The 14,170-nt window shown below is 41.2% G+C and overlaps 1 protein-coding gene across 2 annotated transcripts in view; it reads right to left on the bottom strand.

Annotated features, from left to right (window-relative positions):
- Nucleotides 1-260: 260 nt before the first annotated feature.
- Nucleotides 261-14,170, bottom strand: part of tcf4 (transcription factor 4) — a gene marked incomplete at its 5' end in the record, with an annotated part of 240,833 nt that continues 226,923 nt past the window's right edge. The window contains 5 exons of one of the 2 annotated variants that reach the window (XM_080742729.1): nt 261-374; nt 1,630-1,780; nt 4,424-4,653; nt 7,104-7,257; nt 13,720-13,852. In XM_080742729.1, coding sequence (XP_080598855.1) covers nt 326-374; nt 1,630-1,780; nt 4,424-4,653; nt 7,104-7,257; nt 13,720-13,852 — 717 coding nt within the window. In that variant the 3' untranslated portion in view covers nt 261-325. Of the gene's footprint in view, nt 375-1,629; nt 1,781-4,423; nt 4,654-7,082; nt 7,258-13,719; nt 13,853-14,170 lie in introns of both variants that reach the window. The other variant, XM_080742728.1, reaches the window with a different exon arrangement.

Genomic DNA, 14,170 nt, shown 5'->3' on the forward strand with positions numbered 1-14,170 from the left:
ATATAATAAAAATAAAAATAATTAGTAGAATGATTTCTTTTGTGTGTTTCTTTCGATTCCAAAACCCACACCAAATAAGAATGAAAACGTGTTAATTCCAACTTCAACCGCAGACAAAAAAAAGACTATGGCGGAAAAAACCCTTAAGCAACTCGGTTACGTCTGACGTTTGATTTCCATAGGCGATGAAGAAGAAGAGGAAAAGAATGTAAAACGATACGCTGATCTGATTGGTAAGGCAGAAGGGCCTGCAGTGTTCATGATTGGTCGACTTGTCAAGTGTCAACAGGGTCTGACTGGTTGTCGGGTTGTCACGGAAACGCCATCAGAGGAAGTGGTCACTCATCATCTTGATGAACTCTGGCAGCTTGGACCTGGACAGAGAGAGAGAGAGAGAGAAAGAGAGAGAGAGAGAGAGAGAGAGAGAGAGAGAGAGAGAGAGGATTAGAATGAATTATCTGCTGCTGAGGTTCACAAACCTTAATTTTCAAGGAACCCCCATAACTCTGTGAGAGCATACAAATGGAACCAAATGGACCAGTAAGGGTCCAGTTGCTTCCATTTGTAAGCTCTCAGGGTTACAGACATGTGAAGGTCTATTTGGTTCCTGATTCTCAAACCACCAAAACAAAAGGAGCCAAATGGAACCATAAGGGTTCTATTCTATTCTATTCTATTCTATTCTATTCTATTCTATTGCTAACCATTGAAATCTGTCAGAAGTCATACAATTGAAATTGTACCTGAATTGTAATCTTTCATTCCTTTTTCCACTCAATTTGTGAATATCGCTCGCTCACTAACTAACTCTCTCTCTCTCTCTCTCTCTCTCTCTCTCTCTCTCTCTCTCTCTCTCTCTCTCTCTCTCTCTCTTTCTCTCTCTGATGTAACTCACAAGCCGCTGGCTGGTGGAGAAAGTTTACTACTGTAGCCTAAATAACACACCATTAGGATAATTCAACTGTTTGTCATTTCTTGCACAATATAGAAAGAAAGAAAGAAAGAAAGAAAGAAAGAAAGAAAGAAAGAAAGAACAGGGTAGAACACACCTTAAAAGTACACTTATTTCCAATCTGTTGTTAGAATGTACCAGAGTGAAATGGAGTTAACATGCCCTTGTATCATCTGATAATCCTTAATCAATTGCAATCATCCAACCAGTTGCATTATTATGTACATTATATTTCTAATTAATCACAACTAGCAATACTTTATGTGATGTTCACTGATTATGTTGGTGATTTTGTGGTTGTTGTAGTACTAACATGCTAATACAATGCATGTAAATCTAATATTACTTTCCATGATGGAGCCATTGTCTTTTTCCTTGTTCAAAGGGACCGTTTCCCATCATAAATAAAGTATCACCTGATTGCCAGGTGACATTTCAGTATGGTTTTAGATCTGTGAGCTTAGATCTGTGTAATGTACTAGTTGATTTTCGAATTAGATTTTCCTTTCTTTCAGGGCTGAGGGGGCCGGGTTACTTGATCGATCAATCAATCAATCAATCAATTAACCTACCAACCACTAATGGGTCATATTAGGAATCGAGGTACAACAGCAGATGGGTGTTTAAGTGAAATCTTCTGACCATTTAGGGGTGGGGGGGAGGTGTTGCCTGTTTACATTTGTCCCATAGGATTGGGGGGTCCGTCTCCTCCCATGGTGGCGGCAGCGTGGTGGGCAGCCAATGAGAGAGGCGTTCCGTCCGATGCCACCGTCACCTTCTCTTCCTCGCGCCGCTTCAGGCACGCCGCCTTGGGGTTCAGGTTGCGCTCTGGAAAGACACGAACACACACACACACACACACACACACACACACACACACACACACACACACACACACACACACACACACACACACACACACACAGATAGACAGACACGTGCGCACATACGCACGCACGCATGTAGACACACACGCACGCACGCACGCACGCACGCACGCACGCACGCACGCACGCACGCACGCACGCACGCACGCACGCACACACACACACACACACACACACACACACACACACACACACACACACACACACACGCATATGCACACGCGTGGAGTACAGTACACACAAAATCAAAATCATTCATTTTCACAAGAATGTGAAAAAAAAAACACACACACAAGACGTGTACATAAAGGTGTTTTAAAATAATAATTTAAATAAAGACAAGCAAGATTTTCTGTGTGTTTCTTATTTTTTAGGTGCATATTGTAAATGTTATAATTTATCATCACTCACATTAAAATCGGAGTGCTCATTTAATAACACACTGTTTAGATTCCATTTGTACTCTTCTGAGATAAAAATGTCAGGTCATTTATCAAAGGAATATTATTGTATTTATTGTAGGCCTATCTATATCAACAAGATTATTCTTCCACCTATGTTTTCATTGTAATAGATTGACATAACGAAAATAACTATGATTTGTACTTTATTTTGTTTTTAATGTTGATGTATTTAGGATTTATTGAGAGCAACAGGTGGTACTGCCACCTACTGGAGGTTAATACACATTGCAACAAAAACAAATTGCCTCCCTCAACAAGTTCAGGATTTTGTATTATCTAAAAATTATTATTATTATTTTAAATGGCACATCTGTACATATAATCTCATGTAGCCAGACAATCAGAGATGTCTGCCTACTGTTGTGTCTGAGGAAATGTAAATTCAACATATGAGCTAGAACAGCAACAGAGAAGACTCAGTTTTAGCCCATACATTGAATATAGATGTCACCAGACCTGTTCCGATAAGCGGAGATCTCAAATTGTCTGACTTATATAATATAACTAATATTACTGAAGGAATGTTAATACTTTATCTGGCAAAATTGCATATCGACAAATTATACAGAGAGTAACACAGCAGAGAGTAGATTACAATAGCAAGTCTAACCTGTAACTTGTTGCTCTGGCTCGCAGCCACATGTACCAACTGTAACTGTTCTGTTCAGTGGTGTAAAGCAATTAAGTATAGTTTTGAGGTGTTTTTACTTTACTGGAGTATTTCCAATATTCAGTACATTTAGTTCAGTACATTCTACTCCATGACATCTCAGAGGCAAATTTTGTACTCTTGCTCCACTACAATGATCTGAAAACTTTAATTAGCCCTAGATTTTGATTATTATTACAAAACATTACATGCACTTCAGCATATATTTCGGCCATTTGAAAATAGCCGACCTACAAGCTCGCAATGTGTTACATCGCAACACATTGTGAGCTTGTAGGTCGGCTATTTTCATATTATATAGCCTATATATTTTAGTTTTTTGTACATTCTGCATAATGAATACTTTTACTTTTGATGTTTTAAGTACGTTTTTGTACTTTGTACTTTTACTGAAGTAAAATCTGAATAACGGACATTTACTTGTAACAGAGTATTTCTGCATTGCAGTATTGATACTTTTATGTACGTAAGTAAAAAAGGGATTATATTATAGTATGATGTGATAAATATAAAGTAAAGTATAAAACCAGCTCATCAGAACAGGTTACTGATCCTCCACCAGGCTGTGGCTACTATACTGACTACCTGGGTTTAGATATAGATCTTTTTTGTTGTTGTTGTTTTTCCATTGAAACCAGATAATTATGACGGTAAGAATCCTAACCACTATGTTTCTGCACCAGGCTCAGATAAACAGCCACAGTCTAGTGAAGGACCGGTAACTTGTTCTGAATACCTGGGTTTATATTCTTTATACATTACAAGAATGTATACAACGTGCTGTATCATAGCTTAACCTATAACTCGCTGTCCGAGGCTCAATATAAGAGCCACACAGGGTTTATAACTACTGTATGGAATACAGTAATGCTAGTTATATTAATAATAATTCTAAGATATAACTCACTGCTCTAGGGGCAGATGAACAGCCACAGCCTAGTGAAGGTTCAGTAGCTTATTCCCACTAGCAGGGTTTATACGGTAGGTATAAACATACAGTAATACGAGTTGAGATTCTAACAGTAAATTATAATAGAAATCCTAACCTATATTACGCCTGATTCTTCCTTCACTGCGCGCGCCAGTGTCCCGCGCAGAAATAGCAGATCTACATGGTGACAACGCGCCGCGCTGCAATGCGTTGTCAGTTTGTAGACCTGCCATTTTCGGGCCTGCAACACCAGTGTGCAATGACGTATGAATCAAGCATAACTGTTTATTTTTTGTTTGTTTCAGATTATCTTGTCCTAACCTAGCTGGCTTTAAACTATCTCAGATTATAATCATAATCCACCTAGCTGGTTTTAGAGACTGTAATCCTGATCTAGCTGGGTTTAGAGACTATATAATCCTAATCTAGCTGGGTTTAGAGACTATCTCAGATTATAATCGTGATCCTAACCTAGCTGTCTTTAGCGACTATCTCAGATTATAATCATATAATCCTAACCTCTAACTTGCTGCTCCAGGCTCAGTATAACAGCCACAGCCTGGTGGAGGATCAGTAACTTGGTCTGAGGTTTGTCACTCTTCAGGTGGAGTTGCACCATCCTGCCCAGCTCCTTGAAGGCCTCGTTGATGTCGCGCACGCGGAGGCGCTCGCGGGCGTTGTTGGCCATCCTGCGCTCCTTCTCCCGCTCCATCTTCTGCTCCGGGGAGAGGTCCTCGTCATCGTTGTTGCTGTGGTTGGCCAATGGGGATGGCAGCGGGAGGGAGGGAGGGAGGGAGGGGTGGTAGTGAGAGCGGGCAATGGGATGGTTGGAGGAGTAGGAGGATGAAAAAGAGGAAGAGGCAGGGGTCATCAATATGTCCGTACTCCGTACACGGACACGTGTCCGTGGCAAATACTTGGCCTTGTCCGTGGCAATAGAGCTTCTGTTTTACTAACCCTTTTATAATGTTAGTATTTATCAGGGGTGACCAAAAGGTAGATCGTGACCTACCTGTAGATCACAAAGGTTGTGCAGGTAGACCACATGAAATGCCCCTAAAATATATAATTAAAATCACAAAACCCCTCTTTTTGACATCTGTCATTTAAGGTGACTTGATTGACATCAAGAAGGGCCTGTCATCTCCATTCATGGCTTCTAAAATAGGCAAATTGGGGGGCAATGCTTTGTTTTCGTAACATTACAAAGAACCCGAAAACCTACCACTTCCATACAGAATGGAATGAAGATTCTTTTCCCCCTCACTATTTTTGATGTGTGTGTAATGCCAGTGCTGCTATTCCAAAGCAAAGCCACCTCATGTAAATCTTTTGGGGTGGGTATCACGTTGAGCTGGTCATTTTAAAAGTAGCTCTCAAGTCAAACAAGTGTGGGCACCCCTGGTATTTATCATAATACCCAATTACCGAACATCAAGTCTCCAGGTTCTCTTCAGAATATCTATGACACTGATTTACTATGACACTATGTTTGACACATTACTTGTCAGTTGTCCTAACCCTACTAGTGGTTCTCAAACCTTTTATTTGCAAGGATCCCCATAACTCTGAGAGTGTACAAATGGAACCAAAAGGACTATCCATTTGGTGCCCTTTGTACACTATCAGAGTTACAGACCTATTATAATCATTCAGAGCCATCTCTTTATGAGTTTCTGGTAATGTTATCGTCCGCTCATTTTGTATGTCCGTGGCAAAAATGTCATTTCAACAAAAATGTCCACCGCAATCCAACATATGGCGATGACCCGAGGGAAGAGGAGACAGGGAGGAGGAGGAGGAGACAGGGAGGAGGAGGAGGAGGAGGAGGAGGGAAAGAAGTGGACGATAGACAGGAGAAAGAGAGAAGCGGACGCGAGGAGCAGTTGGGAGAAGGTTCAAGGTTCAAGGTTTGTTTATTCAGTGTCCCCGAAGGGTAAATTGGGAAGAAGAGGAGAATGAGATGAGGAACAGGGCGTGTGGGAGTGGTGAGGAGGAGGAGGAGGAGGACACGGAACAGACAGAGAAAGGAGATGAAATGAAGAAAGAGGGCGACCAGGGGAGTCGAGGTTGAACGTCAGACTGACACACTTTGTTTTCGGTGCAAGGTTTCTACCTTGTACTGTATCTCCAAATACTTTTTTTTGTTGTTGTTTTGTTTTCATAAATGAATGCCCTACAGTACGCAAGAGTAGTGAAAATAGCAGATCTACAAGCTCACAATGTGTCGTGATGAGACTCATGGTGAGCTTGTAGATCAGCTATTAGTGTTTCCAAGGTTTCCACCCGGCAACGACATACAGTATGTACAGGTATAGGTATATGGGGTTAGGGTTATTTTTCAGCGTGCTATAACGTGACAAACGTATTTTGTTTTGCGCCCACCAGCGTCATTCCATGGAAACCTACCATTATCCACTGTTGTCATGGTTGCCTTCCCACTAACATCATCATCATTGTTGATAACGACAATCGTTATCATATGCTCGTCATGGTTATCGTCATTGGCGTCATCACACACACATACTGCACATGCGATCCCTTTATAATCATCATCATCATCATCATCATCATCATCATCATCATCATCATCATGCAAAGATCTCTGGTTTGGGATTCCAAACGTTCTCTGGTGTGTGATTGGTCCTCCAGGTGAGTAACACCTGACTCGTCCTTAATTGCATCATTCTGCTCTGAAAATCTACGCTAAGCGCTGTGAGCCTGTAGATCTGATATTTTTGGTGAACGACACCTGTGTGCAACAAAGTGTAAATCAGGGCTAAAAGGTACATCACAGTGATTGTTTATTTAATGTTGGGCTCAACTCTGCTCTACAGACTCAAATCCATGGAGAGGAGACAGAAACTCCATTTTGTTTTTCATTTGGTTTTGAGAATCTTTTAGCTCTATATTGTGAATAAAAACTTCTGCAAGTTCCTTGGTGGACGTATTAGCTTCGTCTTCAGTTTGCAGATCTTAAAGGTGCTGTAAGTGATATCACCCCCATCTTTGGGTGCCCAGCAGTTGCCTGGGTCTTTTTTCAGTGTTGTGATTCATCCTATCATTTATTAACTGTCTCTCCTCACACGCTGGTCACTTCAACAAACACCAAAGTGCCAATACTCTCGCGGCTCTAAGTCTTTCCTCGTCTCTCCAGACATGAAACTGATGCATCTACACAGAGATCTTAGATCTTGACCTGTCGAGAGCTTTGAGGTCCTTCACGTCCGGCTTCTCCTTCTTGGGCTCCATGGACTTGGCGTCCTGTAGGAGGTTCTCGTCGCCCTCGTCCTCCGACTTGATGTCCGAGCTCACCGAGGAGGTGCTCTGACCCTGGAGGCCTCCTGTCAGCGCTGAGGAGCAGGAGGAGATCACATCAGATGAGATAACAGAACCCATCCAGACCTTAGGTCCATTCTACAAATGCCCATCTAAACCAGGTAGTTCTTTCAATATTTGTCTGAAATGTTCAAAAATATCGTTGGAGCGCTGTGTTTTTTTTTACCTTGAAAATCTGCGCTGAAAATGCACTGAGCCCACCCTGAGCCCACCCAACCGCACACTAGGGATGGGACGATATGCGATATTATCGTATATCGTGATAAAAAACACTCACGATAATCGTATTGTGGAGATTTAATTTATCGTGATAACGTCCTCCGTCATGCACTGGGATCAATTCTCCTTTTTATTTGCTGAGATGCATATCCGGTACCATTTAAACTCTCTATTGGTAAAAGGTACTTATAAAATACGTACTTGATACAGTCTTTTTTCAAATGTCAAATGTCTTTGCCAAAAAATAGCTGATCTACAAGCTCAGTGAGCTTGTAGATCGGCTATTTTTGGGAAAATGTTCTGCCCCAGGATAATGGATTTTGATTATCATGATATTATCGTAAATCGCGACTTCTATTGTCACAAAAATCAGAATGATCCAGGAAAGTTTTTTTTACAGTGCACCTGCACTTGCTTGGGCACATTATTTTTGTTCTGTTTGATGAAGAGTTAAGCACCTATTAACTATTATTATTCTTTTTCTGGTGACTCATAATAATACCATCCTAATATGTGAGCAGGCCATGTTTTTTCAATAACTGTTTTCAATTATTTTTTAATAGTTTTTGTGTCACATGTTAGAAATAGGTGACCTAAAAGCTCACAAGGTCGCGACCAGACTACTACTGTATGTGAGATCGATTACTATTATATATACCTGTATGTCATTATACATGAATGAATGTCAATTCATGTGTCTGAATTGGCTGACTGAGGCCCACAAAACACCCAAACACGGACGCACACAGCGCACGTCGCACGCACACGCGCGCAGGCGCGCACACGCGCGCACACAAACCGCTGGCAGGCTTTAGCTCCAAAATACCATTATGAATACTAAATACTGTTATGTTACTAATCATTTAGCAGCAGAACGACCTGCCACCTGAAGTTAATTAAGTGTTGTTTTGTACATTTTCGGGAAATCGCTTCATCCTCACAGGAGTTTCTACTTTATATCACAAGAAAAGCTGCAATCCGGAAATTATTGCAATGAATAAAATGCTATTTTAATCAATCTATATGGTATGTAAAGTAAGTAGCCTAGGGAACAACAAGAGGCCCAGGTCAGGAGCCTACAGCATCTCCTGTTTCTGTAGAGTGAGGCTGAGGCGGCTTGATGTACAAAATAATACACCCCCTGGACATTATAGTACAAGTACATTCCCTGGACATCAGTGTTGATTTTGTCGACTAAAACTATGACGAAAATGTTTGTTTTCACTGACGAAAACTAAATAAAAACGAAATAAAAACTAAGCTGTGATGACTAAAACTAAGACTAAATATATTGACAATTTCGTCAATAAAATAAAAACTAGACTAAAATCTTGGGGAGGGACTAGTGGAGAAGAGAGTCGTTTTACGATTGGTTGCTCTCCTATGTTGCGTGCTGAAAATAGCAGATCTTGTAGATCGGCCATTTTCAGCACGCAACCAAGTGTAAAATCAGTCATTACGATGCCATCAAGGCCTGCCAAAAATACATTTCAGTTGACTAAATCAATTGTAGATTTAGTCGACTAAAACTAGACTATAACTAAAACTTTTCAGGTGACTAAATTATGACTAAAACTAAAAGACATTTTATTCAAAAGACTATGACTAAAACTAAATCAAAATGTGCTGTCAAAAACAACACTTCTGGACATTATATGCATGGACATGACGCAAGTACCTATCATCCCTTGATGCCGAGTGCCAAGCAGGGAGGCATAGGGAATCATTTTTGTAGTCTTTGGTATGACTCATCCAGGGGATTGAACCCTTACTGTACCTCCGAATCTCAGGACGGACACTCTAATCACAAGGCACTTACAGTTGGTGTTAAATATCTTGCTCGCAGACACCTCGACACATAGCTGGGGCCGGGATTCGAACTTCTATTTTACAGGCGGAAACTGCAGTTAAAGACCTTTCTGTTTACCATTTGCTTTGATTGAGTTGTTCTTCTTTCTCTTCTGCCCTTTTAATTTTTTTGTTTTATAGTACAGTAGTAGTACTGTAGTGGTACAAGAAGTCATGGCAGTCACAGCCAGGAAGGCAGCAGATCAGAAAGTAAAGAACGGCAGGAAAGACAGATCCAGAGCAAAAACCAGTAATGTGTATTTAACTGTGCTCTCTGCCAACAGCACTTTAATACTACACATTATTTACAGTCTCTGCCCTGCAAATTACTGCAGTCATACACCACTTACTGTGTGCGTGTGTGTGCGTGTGTGTGTGTGCGTGCGTTAGAGAGAGAGAGAGACAGAGACAGAGAGAGAGAGAGAGAGAGAGAGAAAGTGTGTCCATCTGTCCCTGAGACGTGCAAATAGTGTAATTGTAAAAGTGTGAGGTTGTCTGTGTGAGTTTGTGAGTGATACGTTAAGGGTTTTTCTGTGTAACTGTATGCATGTGTGATGCTGTACGTGTGTGTGTGTGTGTGTGTGTGTGTGTGTGTGCTGATGCTTGTGCGTGTGTGTGTGTGTGTGTGTGTGTGTGTGTGTGTGTGTGTGTGTGTGTGTGTGTGTGTGTGTGTGTGTGTGTGTGTGTGCGTGCTAATGCTTGTGCGTGTGTGTGTGTGTGTTCCCCCTTTCCCTCTTTACTGTTCTCAACACCTCATTACACATTTGGCGTGGGATCTGTGTGTGTGTGTGTGTGTGTGTGTGTGTGTGTGTGTGTGTGTGTGTGTGTGTGTGTGTGTGTGTGTGTGTGTGTGTGTGTGTGGTGGTTCTAGCTCAAACTGGCTGCCAGGGAAGTGATTTTCAGGCCTTTAAACAGGCTCAGGGATCATTGGTTCCCCCGCCGTGCCGCTCGTATACAATTTCCTCGTACATATTCATAACCCAAATATATTTACCCTTGTCTTCAAACCATTACCGCTCGGCCGTTAAGCACCGCGGCCTGCCAACTACGTGATGGTTTCATTACAGATATGTGTGGTCAGATTCAGGCTAGCTGCTGCCGTCTGGGCACGGCAAAAAATATATATCGTCGTTGTCGGGTGGAAACCTTGTATGTCCAAAAGCGTTTGTTTTGTATCATTTAAAAAATGAACTAAACTAGTGAAAGTGTTGTGTGCTTGTAGATCTGCTGTTTTCACTACTTTTCTGTGACGGGGCTTTACTTTGCGGAAAAAACATACCAATTTGAAACTCGGAGATACAAGGTTTCTGCCCGACAGTGACGATTATACTCTGTTAAAGGGAACTATGAAGAGAGTACAAATGAAAGGACATAGACCAGTGTTTGCCTGCCCTAAACACTGGGTTGTTTTTCATTTTTGGTGGGTTTTGGGTAAATATTCACCCATTTTCTTTTGTTTTGTCTTTTTATTATTTTTTTATATCAAAGATTTTCCAAAACGTTTCATACATTAAAAGGAAATTCTAATTTGTATTTCAAAAGAAATTCAAGAATAAAACGTAAGTGATAATAGCCGACCCTAGGGCTGTCACAATTATTACATAATCGTCTAATCGTGATTATTTGACATTATCGCAATTATTTTGTCATAATCGTCATAATCGTGAATGTTGAAAAATGTCCGAAATAGTGGAAATAGCAGATCTACAAGCTCACAACGCGTTGCGATGCGACGCGTTGTGAGCTTGTAGATCGGCTATTTCCACTATCAAAGTTATTTTTTAAGTAGTAAGTAATTTCTTTGTATATTTAGGTTATGTGTCATATCTACCATGTAGAACTTCAAAGCCAAAAAGCCAAACAGAAATGTAATTATCAACGACAAAAACACAATTAAATCGTTAATCGCCAATTATTTGAGTGACAATTAATCGTCATGTAAAATGTCATATCGTGACAGCCCTATATGGAGTCCATGCCTGGCGTCATCACCTGCCTTGAGTTAAATATTGATCCATGAAATTCTTCTGTCATCTAACATATAATTCACCAAATGTCTGAGTGAGTGTCTGAGTGAGTGTCTGAAACAGCGTTTCTCCTCGGTGGCTGGAGCAATTGATCTGAAATCGCATCACCATTAGCATATGAACACACCTGACATAACTGTGAAGCCCTTTTTTCACTTTCACAAATCGTTTAATTGATATTAATTTATTAGTGAATTAATTTTTCCCATTGACTTATAATGGAATCGCAAAAACTCACATTCAATATTTTTTTTCTCGCAAACCATAGGGGCTACAGTTACAAAACTCTGAGAGGAGATTTATAATGATATCAAGGATTAAATAAAAAATAACTTTGTCAGTTGGCCTCATGGTGGCGCTAAACAGTCCACTTTACGTTTCGGCCTGTAACTCTTGAACCGTAGGTCGGAAATTAAAATTATTTTTTCCCTGGATTCCGTGGGTCGAGACGCATCTCCCGATATAGGCCACGCCCATTTGCGTCAGGATAGATTTTCCGCCATTTTTAATTTTCTCACAAAACACACTTTTTGCTCCTTTTCCTACATATTTTCTTCAAATGTCACGAAAATGGGTACACATGATCTCTGAACCCATGCAATGAACATAGTCAAGGGATATTTTGATAGTCCATACCGTTCGTCGTAACGGGCTTCAAAGTTAGCGGGAGGGGCCCGTTTTGCAAACAATAGCCATAAATCACAAACAAAACGTCGAGTCAACACTGAATTTCTGCCACAGGTTGCGGGTGGCTTACTCAACGAATCCCCAGAAGCATTTCCAATTCCACCCGTAGAGGCGTCACAAACGCGCAAAACGTAACCGTTTCGTTCCAAAACGCGTTTTTCAGGCGGACCGACCCTCTCAAAAAGAAACACAGACTACTCTGCGGATGGTCTCACGGTCCAAACCGCTGCACACACACACACACACACACACACACACACACACACACACACATAGCCATTAAACGAAACGGGTATTTCTTACATTGATGCTCCTACATATTATCATGCAAGTACCAGTTAAAGTTACTTTCCATCCCTCATATACCGTGTGCACAGTGCACATCCCATAACCCACACACTGCACATCATTTCGGAGCTCATATCTTTGAACGGGTAAGGACTAGTATCATTCATTCTCCAGTGGCTCCCAAACGGTGTGCCGTGAGACACAAGCCCAGGGGTGGCTTGGAATATTGGGTCAACTACACATTCTTATTACTATGCAACTGTGTATTATTTTCTTTAATATATATTTAATGTATACATATTTAGATTTTCATATCAGCACTCATATGCACTAATGTCCCACTACAGAGGCAAATTCTATACCCTAAATAGTTTTTATTTTTCATTTTAACCACTTTCAAACAGGGTTTCTTTATATTGGGCATTATAGGGACAAAATGTTAATGAATTAACACACACACACACACACACACACACACACACACACACACACACACACACACACACACACACACACACACACACACACACACACGTTTTTTTTAATCTACAAGTTCATTGCATTGCAATGTGATGTGGTGGGTGTGTTGTGGGCATGAAATAAATGATTAAACCAATCAATGTGTCATCTACCACTAAGAGCTAGGTACACCTGCACCGCGGGCATTGTTAACCCATTCAGAACGGGTACACATTATTGTGTATCATTATTTTATGCTTTAACTATTGAAAAATAGCAGATATACAAGCTCACAGCGCGGCACTCGGTGCCGCGCTGTGAGCTTGTATATCTGCTATGTTTCACTGGTTAAAGCATTCAATAATTCTAGGCTGGGTTAAAAACATTTGACAAATAAATTGACAGATCTGGCAAGTTGGCAAGCGATGCGAAGAATGCTGAGGAAACAGATCTATTGGTGAGTGAAGTGAAAGCACGTGGCCAGTGCTATAATGGCTGGGGAAACAAAAGCTGTCCGCACAGCACACCCATTATGACCCGACAGTACTTTTTAACAGCGGGTCTCAGCTGGCGACTCTGGGCGATACAATGAAATCTCTCAGTGGGCGTTCCTGCTGTCATTACCGTATGTCCATGATTGGCTATCGCCGGACGATGTCGTCCAAAAGATACAAGATTTTCTTTTTTTGATTCTCCAAATGTCTTCTAAATCCCAACAGCTTTATGAAAAAACATATGTGGTACTCAAACTTTGCTCAAACCCTATCATCTGTGTTCAGCTATGTTGAATGTAGAACAAAAACAGAACTAGCATAGAGTATGTGTCTGTCTGTCTGTGTGTGTGTGTGTGTGTGTGTGTGTGTGTGTGTGTGTGTGTGTGTGTGTGTGTGTGTGTGTGTGTGTGTGGCGGTTTAGCTAAAAAGAAAGAGGTAGGGTCCAGAAACGTACCACGGTAGGGGTCAGGCTGGCTGAGGTCAGGGGACGTGGCTGACTGAACAGGAAGTTGAGGCACCTGGCCTGGCATGGAATGACTGGCGCGCAGACCCCCCACACCACTGCCATCTTCTCTGTGTGAACCCACCTGAATGAGAGAGACAGAGAGAGAGAGAGAGAGAGAGAGAGAGAGAGAGAGAGAGAGAGAGAGAGAGAGAGAGAGAGAGAGAGAGAGAGAGAGAGAGATTATGGAAACCTGATCGACAATCGTTGACAAATGTGAGTGATTTTCCAGCATAATCTGCACCTTCAAGACGCATTGCATTTAGTTTCCCAGCCTCATATTGCAGTATTTTTCTTTCTTTCTTTCTTTCTTTCTTTCTTTCTTTCTTTCTTTCTTTCTTTCTTTCTTTCTTTCTTTCCTCTTCTCTACTAAGTGTAATTCTTTCTGTGTCCTCTAGAGGGC

Source organism: Nannobrachium achirus (assembly GCF_963921795.1).
Source record: "Nannobrachium achirus genome assembly, chromosome: 15".
Lineage (NCBI taxonomy): Eukaryota > Metazoa > Chordata > Actinopteri > Myctophiformes > Myctophidae > Nannobrachium > Nannobrachium achirus.